Source organism: Lepidochelys kempii, chromosome 1 (assembly GCF_965140265.1).
Source record: "Lepidochelys kempii isolate rLepKem1 chromosome 1, rLepKem1.hap2, whole genome shotgun sequence".
Classification (NCBI taxonomy): Eukaryota; Metazoa; Chordata; order Testudines; family Cheloniidae; genus Lepidochelys; species Lepidochelys kempii.
Genome location: NC_133256.1, coordinates 113,338,700 through 113,359,073, shown reverse-complemented (window position 1 = coordinate 113,359,073; position 20,374 = coordinate 113,338,700). Strand labels below are relative to the sequence as shown.

General features: G+C 40.2%; 1 protein-coding gene across 5 annotated transcripts in view; it reads left to right on the top strand.

The window, feature by feature from the left end:
• LOC140914077 (opsin-3-like) overlaps window positions 1–20,374 on the top strand; it is a 150,837-nt gene that overhangs the window by 95,718 nt on the left and 34,745 nt on the right. For 3 of the 5 annotated variants that reach the window (XR_012159758.1, XM_073351092.1, XM_073351108.1), the window contains exon 4: window positions 5,314–5,547. Coding sequence is in view for 4 of the 5 variants with exons in the window: in XM_073351092.1 (XP_073207193.1) it covers window positions 5,314–5,547 (234 nt within the window). In the remaining variant the exon portion in view is untranslated. Of the gene's footprint in view, window positions 1–5,313; window positions 5,548–11,285; window positions 11,838–20,374 lie in introns of those variants that run through there. The other 2 variants (XM_073351122.1, XM_073351118.1) reach the window with 2 other exon arrangements.

Sequence of the window (20,374 nt, the reverse complement as noted above, 5' to 3'; positions counted from 1 at the left end):
AAATAATGTGTGATCATGTAATTAAAGATTGTGCCATAAGGCATATGTACAAGAAAGCTGAATTAAGGTTGCACAAGAAACCTTAATTGTGGCCTTTTCTAACATTTGAGTGCTTGACTTCGCAACCTTATCAAACAAATTGTGTTAAAAAACATTATGTATAATATAGAAGAAGTTTGCAACATCCTGATATTTCATCTGATTTAGAAACCCATCCAGAGCCTGTGTAGTCTAGAATCTAGAGACCACAGGAAGTATAAATGTCATTATGATGACAGGCACAAGTCGTCACTACATGAGTGTTTTCAGCCATACTACGTCCTTTCCAGGAGTGGCTGTAACTATAACTTGTCTTCTAAGATCAGTGGTAACAAAGCAGACATGTAAGTTTTGGCCCAGGACAAGTCCATCTACGTGTTGGCTCCCTAATCTTCAGAACAAATACAAACTTTCCCCACACTGGGATTTCAGCCATGTGCATAGTTGAACTGATGCAAACTCCTAACGTAGCCATGGTTTACACCAATGCAGCATGACTTGTAGAATCACATCCTTTTTAATCCAAGATAAAAGCAGGGCAAATAAACTGCACTGCTACAGATCATATCTATACTAGGGGTGAGATTCTTTGCTGTGCCTCATTTGACAGCCATGGGAAGAAGGGGAGCTATGATGGCTTTAAGCAACAATCATTTTCTCCCAGTCATGGGCTGCTCCTCAGCCCTTAGTGTTACTTGGGTTACAGTCACAGCAGCCTGTGAGTGCTGTCCTTTGGGCTGCTGCACAGCCTGGAATCCCTGCAGTGCAGCTCCTGCAGCCCCAACACACCCCTTCCACACCCTATAGGTATGCTCCCTATGTCGGGGCTTGCCCTGAGAAGGCAGACTTGCAGCTGTGCCAGGGGAATCAGAACTGGGGCTTAGAGAGCCACTTCACACTGCTTCAGCCTTTCCCCTCAGAGTACAGGGATTGTAGCAGGAGTAAGAGTTTCATCCTAGGAATTTGCATTGGGGCAGCTGTACAGAGGTAGCTAGTGGTTTCAAGCCCAGTGTAGATAAATCTCTATTATAGATACAAAACCAGACCTCAATATATATTTTTACTATCATTTCAGTTTACTGCTTTATTTAATTAAAATACATTTCACTCAAAATAGCGGAAACAAAACATTTGAACCTCATTGCAATTAATTTAGGCTTAACATAAACTCAGTTGCCATATATATGGAAACAGGTTTTGAATACTCTTTCGGTTGTTGTTGTCCAATCCTCTCTTTGTCTAGACACAAAGCTTTCTCTGGGAGGGGTTCATATTTGATTATTGCAAATAAGATCTAGTGGTTTTCTTAATATCTGTTTTAAAATATGTACTGTAACCACTTCTTTATTGTTTTATTGCCTAGTGTTCTTGATCCTGGCAAAAACATAACTTTTCAGGCCTCTGATAACCTTGAAGTGTATTGTATTTGAGGCTCTCTGACACCTATAAAGGTGAACTTTAAAAGGTAACACCTTTTAAAGGTGAACTATAAAGCTGCAATGACAACTGAGTTAAATACATAAAAATACATTGTATGTCCTCAAAAACTAGACTGTTGGGATGGCACACCAGTGGTGCCCAACCTTATTACACAGGAGGGCCACATAAACTTAAGCATGACCTTGCGTGAGCCAAACAGCATTCGTTAATAAGTTTTAAAGTCACCTGTACTGATTTATATTTTAAGTTCAGCTTATTTAATATGTATTTACATATATTGTTTCTCTATACAGTATTGTCTATTTACACACTTAGAATAATAGAATTCTAGGGCTGGAAGGGACCTCGAGAGGTCATCTAGACCAGTCCCCTGAACTCACGGCAGGACTAAGTATTATGTAAACCACCCCTTTCAGGTGTTTGTCTAACCTGCTCTTAAAAATCTCCAGTGATAGAGATTCCACAGCCTCCCTAGGTAATTTATTCCAGTATTAACTACCATTACAAGAAGTTTTTCTTAATGTTCAACATAATCTGCCCTTGTTGCAGTTTAAGCCCATTGGTTCTTGTCCTATCCTCAAAGGTTAAGAACAACAATTTTTCTCTTTCCTTCTTGTAACAACCTTTTACGTTAAAAACTGTTACCATGCCCCTCTCAGTCTTCTCTCCTCCAGATTAAACACACTCAGTTTTTTCAGTCTTCCCTCATAGGTCATGTTTTCTAGACCTTTGATCATTTTTGCTGTTCTTCTCTGGACTTGCTCCAATTTGTCCACATTTTTCATGAAATGTGGCACTCAGAACTGGACACAATACTCCAGTTGAGACCTAATCAGCGTTGGGAAGAGCGGAAGAATTACTTCTCATGTCTTGCTTACAACACTCCTGCTAATACATCCCAGAATGGGGTTTGCTTTTTTTGCAACAACATTACACTGTTGACTCATATTTAGCTTGTGGTTCACTATGACCCCCAGATCCCTTTCTGCAGTACTCCTTCCTAGGCTGTCATTTTCTATTTTTAAAGTGTTCAGCTGATTATTCCTTCCTAAGTGGAGTACTTTGTATTTATCTTTATTGAATTTCATCCTATTTACTTCAGACCATTTCTCCAGTTTGTACAGACCATTTTGAATTTTAATCCTGTCCTCCAAAGCACTTGCAACACCTCCCAGCTTATCATCTGCAAACTTTATAAGTGTACTCTCTATGACATTATCTAAATAGTTGATGAAGATATTGAACAGAACCAGACCCAAAACTGATCCCTGCAGGACTCCACTTGTTATGTCCTTCCAGCTTGATGGTGAACCGCTGATAATTACTTTCTGGAAATGGTTTTCCAACGAGTTACTCACTCGCCTTATAGTAGATTGTATTTCCCTACTTTCTTTATGAGATGGTCATACAAGACAATATCAAAAGTCTTATTAAAGTCAAGATATACCACATCTTCCAGGTCCCCCCATCCACAAGGCGTTATCCTGTCAAAGAAAGCTATTAAACTATTAAAGCTATTAAAGTTTATTTGTGTAAACTAAAATGATGTAAACCTGATGACAAAACACTAATGAATGGACCTCTAGTATATTGTGTTGAAGCAGGCTGGGGGCTTTATGAAATGCTCTGGTGGGCTGTGCATAGCCTGCTGGCTGTAGGTTGAACAGCCCTGCAGAACGCAATTACATTTTAGCTACCCTTTTAAACCTTCCAGCACTTCCTGACACCCCCCTCTGTGCCTCAGTTTATCCATCTGTAAAATGGGGCTAATGCTGCTGACCTCCTTTATAAACTGCTTTGAGATCTACGAATGAAAAGTGCTATATAAGAGCTAGGTGTTATTATTAAGAAGGAGGGTAGGGAAGAACATGATATAAAAAAATCAGGAAGCAGAAGAGAGCTTACCTAACTTGCATGATCACATAAACACATAACAATATTGCCAACGCCAAACATTAAAAAATCATGGGTCAGGTCCATTAAAAATCATGAGATTTAAAAAATATACCTTAGGCAATTTTTTTATTTGCCTTCTGGCTTTTGAGCCTTTAGGGTTCACTTGGGTCCCATTTTCAAGCTTTTCTCTGTGACCATGAGGGCTAGAAATTTCCTTTTTTAAATGACTGTTGAGGTGCTCACATAATCCCTTGTTTCCAGGAGCTGGGGCCTTAACTAAAACATCAAACATTGTGAAACTCACAATAAAATCGTAGGAGTTGGCAACACCGGTAAAAATAAACCCATAAAAACCATGGAACTAGCTAGATGTGTGCCAAACATCACAGCCCCAGTACGATGCTTTTACATGGCATCCCTTCCCTTATCACTCATCTATTTCATCTACTTGGATTGTAAACTCTTCAGGGCAGGGCCATTATCTAAAATAGGGAGCACAAATGTGCTGTCTGAGGCCTCTGCCTTCACTGGCAATCTTTAACTCTGATTAACATGACTGAGCTGGGGACTTTGCCTGCCTCTATTAATATTAAGTCCCTAATATTATTCCAGCTCCTACAGGAGCTGGACCTGCACTCTATAATCAGACAAAATTTCCATTACAGCCAGTGGGAGTTTTATATGAACAAGCAATGCATGATTGGACCTTTTTATCTATTAATGTGTCTCATAGGATACAATTTATATATAAGCAGCTTTGTTCCTACTAAATGTTTTTCCCCCTACATTTTCAGAAAAGCCGGATTTCTTTATTGCTACTTACAGAGAGAATTGGTATTAGAGGGCCCTGGGAAATTTGGCAAAATCCTTCTGTGTAGTGCAGTATTGTGTTTGCTTTATGTACACACTCTAGAGTAAAATGTATTTGTTTTGCTACTGTGGTACCAGACAAACGCCACACCAAAAAGAATGACATCACATCATATTACTCTGCCTTCCATGTAACTTAACATTAGTCAGAGTGTATATTTTCACCAAGGCCCTTTCACCATTAGTCACAGTGTATATTTTCACCAAGACCCTTCCATACCCCCCTGCCATGGCTAAGAGGCCTTAATGAGAGTGTCTTTTCGAATTACACTTTTTATGTTATTAATGAGAGGATTATTGTTTAAAATATTGTGGGAAAAGTTGGGCTGTAAATATGGGGGATGGAGGAGTGAGGAGGTTCTGTGGCGTAGATGTTCAGGAAGAAAATTCCATGTTTAGGGGGCACGTAGAGAAACCAAAAAAAGGGAATATATTCACAAAACACAGTCTATTCCTCTTCAATATCTAGTGAGGTTTCTTCCTAAGGGGAATATGAGTTTTCTGTGCACTCACTAATATTACCAAGGCCATCAGGGGTATGGATATAGTAGAAACAGTCCAGTAAGAGAAAGTTTGTAATAACTCTCAGGAGATGTGCTAATAATGTTTTGTTCATTTTGATCTCTCAACCAGATAAACTTTTAATGGTCCTTTGTAAATATCATGAAGTTATTCCATTTCAAACAAGTTCTGTATACTGGAAAAAACTGAGTTAAATTATTGTACATCTTTTATAAAACACCTGGGGATGTTTTAGGAGACAAGAAAAACTAAGTGATGACTTTGTCATTTTCCTACCTTTTCTTAAAACTCTAGTGGAATTCTGGTTTCTGTTGACAGTTAGCATTATGCACTCAGCGCATCATCCAAAGCCCAGAGGAATCAATGGAAAGATTGCCATTGACTTCAATCAGTTTTGGATCAGGCCCTCAGTTTGCTTCTATAGTTATTTTTGTCAGTCAGAATGTGATAGTTTGAATTGTAGTCCAAGATTTATAAGCTGCTTTAGTGATAAAATGACTGTTCTAGCTTCTTCGTAAGTTGATATTATTGTTTACCTTTCACCAGGTTGGAAAAATCCGGAAGAATGCTGCCCGCAAAAGGGAATACCATGTCCTCTTTATGGTGATTACTACAATAATCTGTTATCTAATATGCTGGATGCCGTATGGAGTTATAGCGCTGCTCGCAACATTTGGTAGTCCAGGTGCAGTTTCTCCAGTAGCATATATCATTCCTTCCATCCTGGCAAAGAGCAGTACCGTATGCAATCCAATTATCTACATACTTATGAACAAGCAGGTAAGGAACATTGCTGCCACTATGTATTCACTACTGATTAGCAGTCTTTTAAAATGGCTCATCTGTTACTACATGATCAGAACCGAAAGGAAACCTCATGCCCTGTTGACCTCAGGGCTGAAAATAGTTTGGACTCATTTAAAGGGATTAATGCCTAATATTTGTACTGATTGTCTTCAAATTGATCTTATATGATTATCATTGGTTTCTCCCCATCCCAACATCCTCTGCATATCTGACAGAATCCCACATCACAGCTATCCTCTTATTCCCCATCTTCAAATGGGGATAACCCATATCCAGCTCTGTAAAGTAGTCCTTCTATTAAAGGTGCAAAGTATTATTTCGGCGCCTCACAGCCAGAGTAACAAACAGAATAAAATGGTCAAGAGGTTTTGGGTGCTTTAGTAAATGAAGTACTCCACTAGCCTTTTTACTCAAAGAGCTGCATCATTGTGGTGGTGCCAATTTACTGCCTTGTGGAAAAAGATGTGCATGATATACATGATGTCTAAAGTGTCTTTTTTAATTGGGCATGGTTGGTTGAAAGCCCTACAGAAGCTAGACAGGACTGAGTAAGAATGTAAGAGGAATTGCATGACGGTCTGAGAGATCAGTTCTTCAGTTGGAAGACATGGGGTAGACACTCTGTTGAGACGTACATTGTCCTTAGGGATACTGTACTCTGTTCACAATACACCTGGGGTTCTCAGTCTGGGGTCATAACCAGCCTACCCTTCCCATATTGCTAAGTAAAAGGGGTGTTTTAGCTAGATGAGAAGCAACATCGGCAGGATCCCAGTATAGAAAAGTTTGAGACCAATGTAATACCACCCTGGAAATGTATCTGCTTACTGAAATTGCTTTCTCTCTTTTTTACACACTGTTAATTTGTAAGTTGCAGAGTTCCCTATGTAAGTGGGGTATGTTGGCATATATTTACCAAAAAGAGCCCTTGAACCATTTGGGGTTTTTTTGCGGGGCGGGGAAGGGTTTTTAAAAATGCATGACCTGGATATACAAGAAAAGACGGCTGGAGAAATATTTATTATTTATCAGCCTTGACAATGACCCTTGAAAACAAATTGCCATTACAATTGCAAGTTTGAGAGCCAAATGCTACATTCTTCCCCTTCAAATGCAGAGATAGCTGAATGCTAATGTATGAGGATAGAGTTTGGCTCTTAACAGGCCAAGTGCTCCGCTGGTATAAATCGGCACAGTTCCGTTGAAGTGCATTCACAGATTTACACCAGCTGAAGATCTTGCCCAAAATGTTTGAAATTAATGAGTTGGTGTAGAACTTAAATAGTGGGTGCTAGTTATTTTGGAAAACAAAACTGTTAATTAAAAGAAAGACATTAAAATAACATCTAGCAACAATTTCAATGCAACTATGGAATATTTTGCTGAGGGAGCCTGTTGAGCCACCAGCTGCAGAGATGTTCAAAAATAGCCTGGATAAAAGACCCACATATTTTTCTACAGAACAGAACTGTAGAAACCCAAGGGACAAATTAGATCCTCCAGCAGGTGCTTTCTAGCCACAGATGCTAAATTTGCAATAGGGAAAATCTGTGGATGTTTTTGATGTTGAAAATTGTGAATCCATTGTTGTAAATTCTAAACATACATTGAAATTATGAATTCTAAAAGTTCCATGTTGTCAAGGTTCCCTCCCCACTCTGAACTCTAGGGTACAGATGTGGGGACCCGCATGAAAGACCCCCTAAGCTTATTTCTACCAGCTTAGGTTAAAACTTCCCCAAGGCACAAATTCTTTGCCCTTGGAGGGTATTGTGCCACCACCAAGTGATTTAACAAAGAATCAGGGAAAGGAACACTTGGAGTTCCAATTCCCCCAAAATATCCCCCCAAGCCCTTATACCCCCTTTCCTGGGGAGGCTTGAGAATAATATCCTAACCAATTGGTTACGAAGTGATCACAGACCCAAACCCGTGGGTCTTAGGACAATAGAGAAATCAGTCAGGTTCTTAAAAGAAGGATTTTATTTAAAAAAAAAAAAGGTAAAAATCACCTCTGTAAAATCAGGATGGAAAATAACTTTATAGGGTAACAAAAGATTCAAAAACACAGCAGAACATCTTCTAGGCTTAGTTTCAAAGTTACAAAAAGCAGGAATAAACCTCCCTCCAGCAAAGGAAAAATTCATAAGCAGAACAAAAGATAATCTAACACACCTTGCCTGGCTTTTACTTACAATTTTTGTAATACGAGAGACTTTTAGGATGGTTTATAGGTGGAGTTTTCTGACCTGATGCTTCTCTGCTTCCCAAGAGAACACACAAAACAAAGCCTTCCCCCCACCCACCAAGATTTGAAATTATCTTCTCTCCCCATTGGTCCTTTTGGTTAGGTGCCAACCAGGTTATTTGAGCTTCTTAACCCCTTACAGGTAAGGAGGAATTCTAGGCTACCCTTAGCTGTATGGTTATGACACATGTGATTTATAAAGATGTCTTTTTTGATACTATAAGTGTTAAAATTACTATAGAATTTCACCCCCAGTTCAATATAGTATCAACATATTTAGTTATACTATAACAAAACAAATAGTGGCTCTGGATTCTTTATTATATATCCACTGGAATCTACTATTAATATATATGACCAGCAGTATTATGTTCAGCTTAGATATGGAAAAATGAGATTGTAATAAACAAAGATATGCTAACATTGCCTTTCTTATCAAACTACCTCCGAGCACTTAGCTGCTTCACTATGATTCATTTAGACCCATGTTTCCAAACAGGAAAAGGAAGTTTGACTGGAACTAATATGCTTCTTGCATCAAGGGTTGAGCTTGCTTAAAGATTCCAGGCAGATACTAGGGCTCTATTGACATCAATGAGAAAAGTCCCATTGATTTCAATAAGTTCAGGATTTTGCCTCTGAAGTCCTTTTTGAGCCATTGGGGAGGAGGACAAATTGCTCCTACTGGAAGGCGCTAAGATGGAAGCAAAGCAGCAACTTCCTTTTCTTCCCCCGTACACCTCAAAAAGCTCCTGGGTAGTCCTTAGAAGCACCCTGTGTCTTATCTGTATTTATTCTGAAAGGGTTCTGAATGATTAGGTCTTTAGTTTCAGTCCATGAGTACTGAGATTGCTGCAGGAAGATTCAACAAAGGGGATATGTTTTGGTATCATCTGCACAAAAAAACCACATCATCAATGATAAAATTATGGAAGCCTGAGGAACAATATAGATACTGAAATACATAAGCATAGCACAGTGTCTTGCGTATCTCAAAATTTCACAGGAACAATATCATAAGAATAATTCTATGTAGTGTATAAATTGACACCCAGAGAGATACGCAGGACTGAGGTCTTGTCAGAAGAGCATCGGAAAGACCACACTGCTCCAAGCATGTAATAAAAACCCTGTCTTTCAGAGTGTCATAAGCTCATAGGAAAATCAGACTGGATTGAAATTGTTTGTGTTATAGATTCCACCTGCAACAGAAGATCTTTACAGTCAGGGAAAATACAGCCAAGCAGTTTCTCAAGAAGAAAAACTTTTAGCACATATACCCAAGGAACATAGCTGGCACAGTAGCAAGACACTCTACTGTTGCAACAGTTTAGCCTAACTAAAAGAAGGTTGAGGGGAGATATGATTGCTCTCTATAAATATATCAGAGGGATAAATACCAGAGAGGGAGAGGAATTATTTAAACTCAGTACTAATGTGGACACAAGAACAAATGGATATAAACTGGCCACTAGGAAATTTAGATTAGAAATTAGACGAAGGTTTCTAACCATCAGAGGAGTGAAGTTTTGGAATAGCCTTCCGAGGGAAGTAGTGGGGGCAAAAGATCTATCTTGCTTTAAGATTAAACTCGATAAGTTTATGGAGGAGATGGTATGATGGGATAACATGGTTTTGGTAATTAAATATTCATGGTAAATAGGTCCAATGGCCTGTGATGGGTTTTTAGATGGGGTAAGATCCAAGTTACCCGGGAAAGAATTTTCTGTAGTATCTGGCTGATGAATCTTGCCCATATGCTCAGGGTTTAGCTGATCGCCATATTTGGGGTCGGGAAGGAATTTTCCTCCAGGGCAGATTGGAAGGCCCTGGAGGTTTTTCGCCTTCCTCTGTAGCATGGGGCACGGGTCACTTGCTGGAGGATTCTCTGCTCCTTGAGGTCTTCAAACTACAATTTGAGGACTTCAATAGCACAGATATAGGTGTGAGGTCTTTTTTAGGAGTGGTGGGTGAAATTCTGTGGCCTGCATTGTGCAGGAGGTCAGACTAGATGATCATAATGGTCCCTTCTGACCTAAATATCTATGAAACACCTCCCCTTTCCTTCTTGGTAGATACTGTATTGGGATGGTGTTCTAGCTACATGATCCAAATACTATAAACTTTGGAAGGAGGAGGAATAGCCATAGGAAAGTCTCTTTGTTTAGGGACAAAATCTGTTGGAAGAGTCTACAGTGTGGCAACATCAGGAAGTGAAAAGTCAGTCTGCAGAGATGCTAGGAACTTTGAAAAAGTTGCAGATGTCTTCGATTCCTTCTGAAATGTCCTTGCTTAGTCTCTGATGATATAGGATATTGGAGTATTACATTTATCTTTGCCCTAAGACAGCTTACACCACTTGTTCTTACTGTCTACCTTAAGATGATAGCCAGAGTTTAGCAAAGCAAAGAGGAGGGACAAAGCTGCACAGCTATCAGGGCTAGTGCTTAAAATTGTGGCTACTCTTTGTGTTGCTGTTTCTTGCTGTTTTGGGGTTTGTTTTTTTTTAATAGTTACTTTCCTCATTCTCAGTTTTTGTAAGCTTCATGGCAGGAGTGAGTTTTAAGAAAGGACTTGGGTCAGGTTTCAGTGTAATGAAATCAAAATAATAATTAATAATGGGGCTCGATTCACTTGGGCATTGGGCATTGCGGAGTCTAACCTTTAGGTGCCCTGCCACCTAGTGGAATTTACAACCCTGTTTATTAGCCAGACTCCCTATACGATGCATGGAGAGAATTAGGTGCCTAAAAAGAGATTAATTTAGATAGAAGCCATCACACTGAGCCAGAAGCAACCTAAGCTAGCTGATAAGAAACGCAGAAGAGAGGTGGCTGTCCTAAGCCCTGCCTACACTCTAGGCTGAAAGGAGATGCCATCCTCCACTCAAGGTGCACAGCCATGAACTCTCTCCCACAGCTAGGTAACTAAGCCAACTCACTTCTTTCTTGTGAAAAAACAGAGGAGGTAGCAGTGGTGCCGCCACCCTCATATCCAACTGCCTGGTGGTTTGAACACTGAATATGTGGGAGACCAGATCAGGCCCCACAGGTGAGGGCAGGAGAACATTTAGTTTGTGAATCCTGTTAGGGCTTCAGTGTGAGCTAGACACCAACCAGCTCAGTGCAGCGTCAGGATTCTGATACTGTGCATATGCCTACCAACAGAAATGTAGGTGCCTAGGGGGACTTTAATAATGGAAACATTGGTGCTTAGGGACTTTAGGTCCCTACAGGGTTAGGACACAGCTGAACAGGGTTTTTGTGATTGACAGGATGCCTAAACCTTGAACCCTCTAAATTCTCTAGCCCACAGAGCGGTTTTTCAGCTCTCATACCATTTAGAAAGTTGAGTCAGAAGTAAAATAGAGTGATTTTTTCTCTCGAACTGTGGAACTTAAGTGTGTAAGTTCAACACAAAAGTAGAAGGTCAATACAAATCCATATTTTCACCATTTTTTCAGAACAGGAACACTCTGATCTGCTGGGTCATGGATCGTCATAACAACTCAATTACTCTGCATTTGTTCTAATTCTGTCAGCTAAGCAATTTTGGCAGCTAAAGAAGAGATGTCAATGCATTTCTCATGCTATAAGGCTCCAATCTGGGGTTTTCCTTTCACTATTAATATCTGAAGAGTTCTGGAAGTGCCATATACTTCATGTTAGTCTAATTTAAACCAAAGTAAATTGTTTAAAGCTCTGTAGAACCTCTTGCTTGGATGCCAGTGTAAAGATTACAAGCCACATCCTCTGTTGATGTTAAGTACCATAAACTCCGTTGAAGTCAATGAAGCTATGTCTAATTACACAGAACAAGAGCCATTCCTAAATATTGACTGTTTCAGGTTCTGCTCCTGAAAAGATATCCACTAAAGTTTGTATGGGTAATACTGCGTTGTGAAAAAATCATATTGTGATTATTAATGAACTCTTCCTGATGTTGAAAAAGTGCTTCTGAGCATAACTGAGGAGAGCATGCATGAGAAGGGCTAAATTAGATGTGAATGTGAAGTCCCTGCTTAGTGGTTTGATTTCCACGCAGTCTGTCTTTTTGTATTAAAATAATTATGCTTATAAAAATAGAAGCTGACTGTAATTTTCTCAAAGATTTGGGGAAAGAAGTGATGCTTAAAAGACTAGGCACATCACTTGAAAAAGTTTAATACTGTGACCGTCCAAAACTTCTCACACAACAGAGGAGGGACAGTATCGTGGGAAAATATAAGTGAACTCATCAAACTGCAAAGATTCCCATTGACTTCAGTGGACATTGGAGCAGGCCCATAATGCATTTGAAATCGCCTCTAGACAAGACATGGGTCTAAATTTGTGCAAGCCTTAGGTGAGCACCTATTCATGCAAAGACTCCCATTGCCTGTAGTAGGATGGTTCACATAAATAATTAGTTCAGTGGTGTGAATAAAGGTTGCCCAGTGGAGTGTGTTTAGGGACAAGCTGCAGGGAGACTGTGGGTTTGTGTACATTTGAAAGTGGTTGCAGATTCATTTGAATTATTTCATGATAATGTGCCTTGCAACATTTGTTGTTGTGAATCATCTGGCACTTTAACCTGCATTGATAAACCCGCTTTGGAAGTAAATTTACTGAGATGTGGAAGGAGTTTACCTGAAACCAAGAAGGTGCAGATGCACTCCTATCCTCAAACAACTGTACCACATCTATATGGCAGGCCTCCCATTGGTATCCTACACTGCATTGTTGGCTACCTGTGTTGGCCTCTCTGTTCACCTGTGTGCCTTCTACTGCTCCAGAGTCATCTTAACTGGATGTCACCTCCCCATTTAAATGTTGGCATACAGCTAGGTGTGGCCTCTGCAAGTCAAACTCATGGTGAGTTCTCATATCTAGAATTAAAAAAACCAATACAATTATTCAGCAGCCAAGCTTGTGCTTATATGTGGGCCTTTGCTGAAGTCCTGATCTATATTGCCCTTTGGGGAGAGGAGTGTGTCCAGGTCCTGGTGAAGAACAGTCACTGTAGTGCATTGGTCTACAAGAGGCTATCAGAGTAAATAAAGGGAGGAGGCAATCTTAGGACCAGAGCCAATGCCACAACAAGAGGTTCCTAAGAATGTTAGAGACAACAATAAGGTTTTGGGAGAGCTTGCAAGTCTGCAGCTACCAAGAGGAGCTGGACCATATTTTTAGCAGAGATGCTGTCACTGAACCACGGCATGTTATGGACACCATCCAGGACATCTCTGTGGTTGTCGAGTAGGACACCGAGACATAGGAGAATGATCCTGAAATCCCGGATTTTGTCACTCTGCTGAATCCACAAGGTAGAACCAATGCTGGAAGCCCAGGAGTCCCCCGAATCATAGATGGAGACTCAACATGGGGAAGGGACCTCTTCCAGTAAGTGTTTTGTGCTATATTACAATACAACTGTCCTGGAGGATTTAAACAACTTTGTTCTGAGTACTGTCAGAGCACGGCCATGTTGGTCTACCCTTTCTCCGCCTCTATGTCTTTTAATCCCCCCAACCCTCATTGCTCAAGATGTTGACTGTGCCACACAGTTTAAAAATTCCATCCCATTTATTTCTCAAAAATATGCAGATACACAACTCCCAGTTAAAACTTGCCAGAGCCCTCCCTCACCCCTCTGTACCATGGTGCTTATTGCTCCCTCTCCTTCCGGGTTGACTGTCACCTACCATTCAAGACAGCAGTGATGGAGTCTCCTGTTGAGTTTGGATGAGCTACAGTTACTTATTGTGGATCCTGAGATGAGACCAAAGACCAATTTCAGCCTTACAGTCCCATCCACAAGTGCCACTGGTGAAGGCAATTGTAGATGAATATGAGCTGCTTTTAGCTTTATGCCTCACATGTCTCTCCTTGATTGCCACAATCTTTGAGCTCTTGGAATCTTTCAGTCCAGGGTGGCAAAGCGGCTGCCATTGGATCTTGTCATGGGCTAAGAGCTCACAGACGTTGAGATCAACATTACAAGATTGGAGGTTGGCGTTGAGAGTGTCCCTGTAACATTTTCTTGGTCTGCACCTGAAACAAGCTCCCGTCTGCAATTGTCCATAGAAGATGGTCTTCAGTATTCTACTGTCAGACATATGGACCACACAACTGCACCAATTCATCTGCGTGCTCACTATAAAAGCCTCAGTGCCTGTGATGTTGTATAGTCAAGGAGCTCAGAGTTTAGAACCAAATCTTGCCATTTAATTCCCATTATCTGCCATAGACATCATAGGTGGAATTGGTCCAAGCATTTTGAGTGGCATCGATAAGTATTCCACGTATCGCAGCTGTAGAGGAGTGTGGTGATGATGACATTGCAGAAAATGCCAGGTTTTGTTTGCACTCTGACACTGTGTTCATGCCAGAGACGACATTTTCTGAAGTTTTGTGAAGGCAGTGCTGGCTGCACCAATGAGCTTTGTAATATCATCAATTGTTGTATCTCATGAAATGACACTTCCTAGGTAGCAAAATTTGTCAATGACCCTGAGTGGTACAACATCAATGGATACAACTGAAGTAGTTGCAATACTTTCCGGTCAAGGCTGGACCCATGACTTCTGTCTTCTTCAGGCTGATTGTTAAGCCAAAACGTTTTGCTGCATGTGGAAAAGCAATCACAGCAAATGAATGTCCCTGAGGTTATAGGCCAGTAAAACACAATCATCAGCAAACAGTAATTTGCAAATGACTGTCTTAATAACTTTTGTCTTTGCACACAGGTGATGCAGATTCAAGACACCTCCAGTCATATGGTACTGCATATAAAGACCGTGATCAATGTCTCTGAATGCATCTATTAGAACAGCTGCAAAATTGATGCTAAATATTCTCAGAGCAGGAACAAAGCCTTGTTTGACTCCATTGGTAATAACAACGGTAGCTGAGAAGCACCCTTGGTTAAAGGCATGAACCTGCATTTCTGCATTAAGAGATTTAATAATGTTGACAAACTTATCGGGGCAACTGAATTTGTGGAGGACTGTCTACAGGCCTTCGTGGTTTACAGAGCTAAAGTCCTTAGTAAGATGGACATAAACTATATATAGGATTTGATTCTGCTCACAACAGTTCTCTTGAATTCGCCAGAGTGCAAAGATCATGCCTGAAGTACCCCACCCAGGACAGAAGTCACATTGGATTTCAGGCAATATCTTTTAGGCGGTACAGCATGGGTTAAAAATGAGATGGATTGAACAGGATGCATATTGAGTGTAGCAGAAGATACAGGAAAGAAACATCACTAGCAACATTTCTTTTTTGTCTTACAGTTTCATTAATGCCCTTGACTTTGAGCAAACTTATTCATTATGAGATAAATTGCCCAACTTAGGCTATACAGACACTTCAAAAGCAAAGAGATTTTAAGGCCTTTTAAGCATTCACTCCCTCCTCTTTGGATTACAGCAGAATACTGATTTTTTGCGGTGCACTTTCTGCTGATCTGTGGGTGTTAACAAAGAGAACTTAAACCAAAGATAGTGCACTATCGTGGCACAAAGATTGCATATGCTACAGCTCTCTCAGCACTGTTCATATAGCTTGAGGTTCTCTTCTATTCCTGCACGAGCTCTAAGGGCACCATCTAAGATGGTCTTGTGATTTAAGGTACTCCAGGATATATGTGTTCTGTTCCTGGTTCTTCCACAAACTCTGTATCCTTGGGAGAAGCCAACATTTTCAAAAGCTCAGCCAGGCATAAATGGGTGTTTGTGCACCCATCTGCTCTGACTTGTACTACATTTGGGAATGAGCTGAAATATAGAAATGTGTACTGATTCAGATATACTGTCAAACATATTCATACATTAATTCACTAATTAATCCACTAATTCAGAAAGCTAATGGAACTAAAATATTCAGAAGAAAGCCAGTCATGAAGTGCTGAGTTCACATACACTATGGATCAAGTAATGCAAGAAAATGGTAGGCCAATGTAGTTGAATAAAGTCAGGCAGGTTACTCTAAATTAAATTCTGATCTCCTGAACCAGAAAGAGAGAGACTTCCTTTGTGTGTATCCAGAGTCATAATTGCTTATTTAAAATAAATTCTTGATAGGTTTCACTCCTTTTAAGAGATTGTCTGCACCACAGATATCATAGCCTCCCTCGTCCGTCCATTGCTGTAGTAACTGCACTGGGTCCAGGACAGCATGGGGACAGTCAAAGCCCATTGAATTCAGTGGGAGTCTTTCCATTGACTTCAGTGGACTTTGAATCAGAAGAATTGAAATTATAAGGGAAATGTAGATAGGCAGGATGTAATACTTACTCCAAAAAAATATCCAAGACATATTTAAAAACCATCAAAATATCTCCACTTTTATGCTTTGAACTCTCCAAGAAATGGGAACTAATAAAATAATCTGAAAATGCTCATTGAGTGTTATGGCAGTAATAGACGCTTTATTTTTTATCTTTAAATCAAATGTTGCCGTAGTGGCTGGTAGATTTGCCTCTGGCACTGTCCTCCTGTATCCATCAATCAGATTTCACTGTTCTAAATGATTCTGACTTAAAGGTAGAAATAGGAACTAGATGCAATGGCCTCTTTAGTACTGTTCAATTCAGTGTTTGGGAGGTTTTCGTTTTACAAATTACTTTACCTCAGGTTGCATGTGCTGGACTTGAAGTAATGTACTGGGTTTAGTTTCTCTATTGAAATCTGATGGGTAGCTTGTATTAGATAGATACATACAACGTTTAATTGACTTTGTAGTTATAAACAAAGTCCTGTAACTATCATTGATTATATAGAATTATTTTTAAATGCCATATTAATACTTGCTACTTTTATATCAGTTGTGTAAGATCAAAAGCAAATTCCACTGGCAATTCCACTGAAGTGTTTCTATGACATGCACACCAGTAGCAGCTAAGGTAGGAACTTCATGGTGTGCGTGCTAGGAAATAAGACAGGTCTGTTATGCAAAATAAGATGCTACATTAATAAGTCACAACAAGATGTTTGTTAGTGATCATCACAGACAAGCCAAATATTTTATACCACCTCAGAGTTGTGCATGTAGGCAACTAATGTAAACTCTGGTGTCCTATTGTTTTTAGATATGGCTCCTGGATTATAGGTGGGGCTGATAGTAATGCCTATTATTAAGGTTGCCTGTCACTTCCGATTATAAGATTATTTTTTCAGTTGCTTTTAACTTTGCCAAGCTCTAACTGTTTGTGCTGAAATTTTCCATGCTGATTGTCTGCCTCAGGCTGATTTTTTTTAAATTTAACCTAGTACTGTTTATCTGTTTCCAGGAACAAGGCTAGGGAAAATCCATTGTTTTGGCCATGGTAAAAAACTCTTAAGATCTTTTCTTTGCAATGGTCTTGGGCCCTCATGCTTTGGAACAGGGACTTGACTTTTGGCAGGGGAATGGCCTTTTGCTATCCTCATGAAAATCCTCCCAAATTTGGCCAAGTTATAAACCTTTGAATAATCTTAGTTCACACATGTTCAGTAGAGACTTCTTGGATTTTAGCTGCTCAAACCTCTGAAGATTCCACCCTCACTGAGCATGTGTGAGCTTCTCACAGCTCTTAGTGCTAACCAGACTGCACATGTGCCATGTACCCAGAGCAACTGGACATGCTCCCTCCATCCCAGGGTTACTGGGGCAAAGCTGAACTTTCCCTGTAATGGCTGCTCTGGGCCAGGGTGAGGCTGGGCACTGGAACTGAAAGCAGGGAGCCTGTCTCTCTTCTGCTCTCAATAACTCCTCCTGCTGGCACACCTCTGTTGTTCTTAATATAATTCTTGTCATATGTCATTGCTGTATTTCCTTTTTGTATCCTCTTTTCTCTTCTCCAGGTGCCCCAGCTGCCCATTACCCAGCCTAATGGCCTAATATCTATTTTCAGCCCAATTTATTTGTAAAATCTAAATTAGGACTATTGAAGAGCTTGTAATTGAGTTTTTGTAATAGAAAGTGAGAGCTGAAGGTGGCTTGAGGGCCTCTTACTGTCTCCAAAAGGCCATCTTATCTCGGAAGGGTTGGGGGAAGAGAAAGAGGCAGTTTAAAATCACAGGGAAGCTTAAAAGACCGTGGTTTCAGCAAACCCTCATGTGCCACGTTTTACCTAATCTGCCCCTGGTGTTTGACAGCATCCCTTGTCTTAACTTGTAGATTGTAAGTACCTCAGGGCAGGGCCATCATCTTGTATTTATCTATAAAGCACCAGGCCACATAAAAGTAATATATGATCATTTTTCCCAGTGAGTTTTAGATACATTCACACCAAGTTTGTTTTAGCCAATAAAAATGGCAGGATAATGCATAAAATATTAAAAGGAGACTGATTGGATTCTTGTTATACAGATCACCAAGTGAAAGTGCTACAGAGATCAAAAATCTCTTCTTTATCCAAACTCCTGTCGGTCTCAGCAGCAGTGTATTGCAGCTTCCTGCAATGTAGGATTTAATAAGCATACTAAATGTATAAGAACACAAGAATGGTCATACTGCGTCAGACGTATTGGTTCATCTAGCACAGTATCTTGTATTCTGACAGTGGCTGTTGCCAGATACTTCAGTGGGAATGAACAGAGCAGGGCAATTTATTGATTGATCTCTCTTCTATTGTCCATTCCTAGCTTCTGGCAGTCAGAGGTCTAGAGACAAAGTAATGCACATTGGAAAACATAATCCAAACTATACATACAAAATGGTGGAGTCTAAATTAGCTGTTACCACTCAAGAAAGAGATCTTGAAGTCATCATGGATAGTTCTCTGAAAACATCCACTCAATGTGCAGCGGCAGTTAAAAAGCGAACAGAATGTTGGGAATCATTAAGAAAGGTATAGAAAATAGGATAGAAAATATCATATTGCCTCTATATAAATCTATGGTCCGCTCACATCTTGAATACTGCGTGCAGATGTGGTCACCCCATTTCAAAAAAGATGTATTGGAATTGAAAAAGGTTCAGAAAAGGGCAACAAAAATTATTAGGGGTATGGAATCGCTGCCATATGAGGAGAGATTAATAAGACTGGGACTTTTCAGCTTGGAAAAGAGATGACTAAGGGGAGATATGATAGAAGTCTATAAAATCAAGAATGGTGTGGAGAAAATAAATAGGGAAGTGTTATTTACCCGTTCACATAACACAGGAACCAGGGGTTACCCAATGAAACTAATAGGCAGCAGGTTTAAAGCTAAAAGAAGTACTTCCCCACACAATGCACAGTGAACTTGTGGAACTCATTGCCAGGGGGTGTTGTGAAGGTCAAAAGTATAACTGGGTTCAAAAAAGAACTAGATAAGTTCATGGAAGACAGGTCCATCAATGGCTATTAGCCAAGATGGTTAAGGATGCAACCCATGCTCTGGGTGTCCCTAAGCTGCTGACTGCCAGATGCTGGAATGGACAACAGGGGATGGATCACTTGATAATTTCTCTGGTCTGTTCATTCCCTCTGAAGCAGCTGGCATTGACCACTGTCAGGAAACAGGACCATTGGTCTGACCTAGTATGGGCTATTCTTATGACACCCAGAGCACCATGGCCATTCTTATAATACCCATCATCCATGAATTTACCAAATTCTTTTTTGAACCCAGTTAAATGTTATACCAATAAAATAAAACCCAACAGGATCTTTTAAAAGGGGATAAGACAAAACGCCGCGTTTATTGTGAATACAAAAAGAGGCACAGTAAACAAGTAGTCATAAACTTTCTATCCCATGTACTCACACAAAATACCAAAAGAGGCAAAGCAAGTAAACAGTCATATTTACTACATCCCATTCACTCCTACACACATACACATGCCGGTTCTGCAAAGTTGTTATAGTTACCAGCCTAGACGTTGCTCATGCCAAGTTACTGTCCAGGTAACCTGGGCCTGAGGGTGGAGCTGAGTCTTTGCCAGATGCGCATCCGATGCTCCTGGTGGGAGGTTGTAGAACCAGACTCAAAGTTCTTAGTCTTTAGGGTCTGTTTTTATAGGAGTTTATTCCTATGCCAATCTATGAAGGTGGCTTCATCATGCTGTTGCTGAATCAATAAGCAGATGACAGATCCCTGACGGCTCCGTGCTGCCAGATGTTATCTAGTTCTTCGGTTCTCCCATCCTTGAGGCCGTTGGGTGGGTTCTAGTCTGCCCTCCGGGGGTCATCTGATTATCTCCACTTAGCACATTCTTCAGCCAATCAATACTGAAGTGGTAACTCTTAGGCCGGCACTCCAAACCATTCATCTTCTATTTACACACAACATCCATTCACATGCATTTTCAAGCTTTATTTCAACATATATCTCTTCTGACTTTAACAACTCTTAGGGTATAACGAAACTGCTGAACCCCCTTACCATATAACATACATAACAAGCAAGATAAAAAATGTGAGAAGGGTGGGAGTCTCTGTGTGCTATTTCAAGGAACAGTTGTTTTTGCAAATCTTATCTCTTCTGAGAACAGACTCTCTGTCCCAAGATGCGCTGAGCAGTTTTGCCTTGTAAACCGCTCACAGAGAAAGGAAAAAGGAAAGGCCTTCTAATTAACATTGCTTTGGGATCTTTACACCATA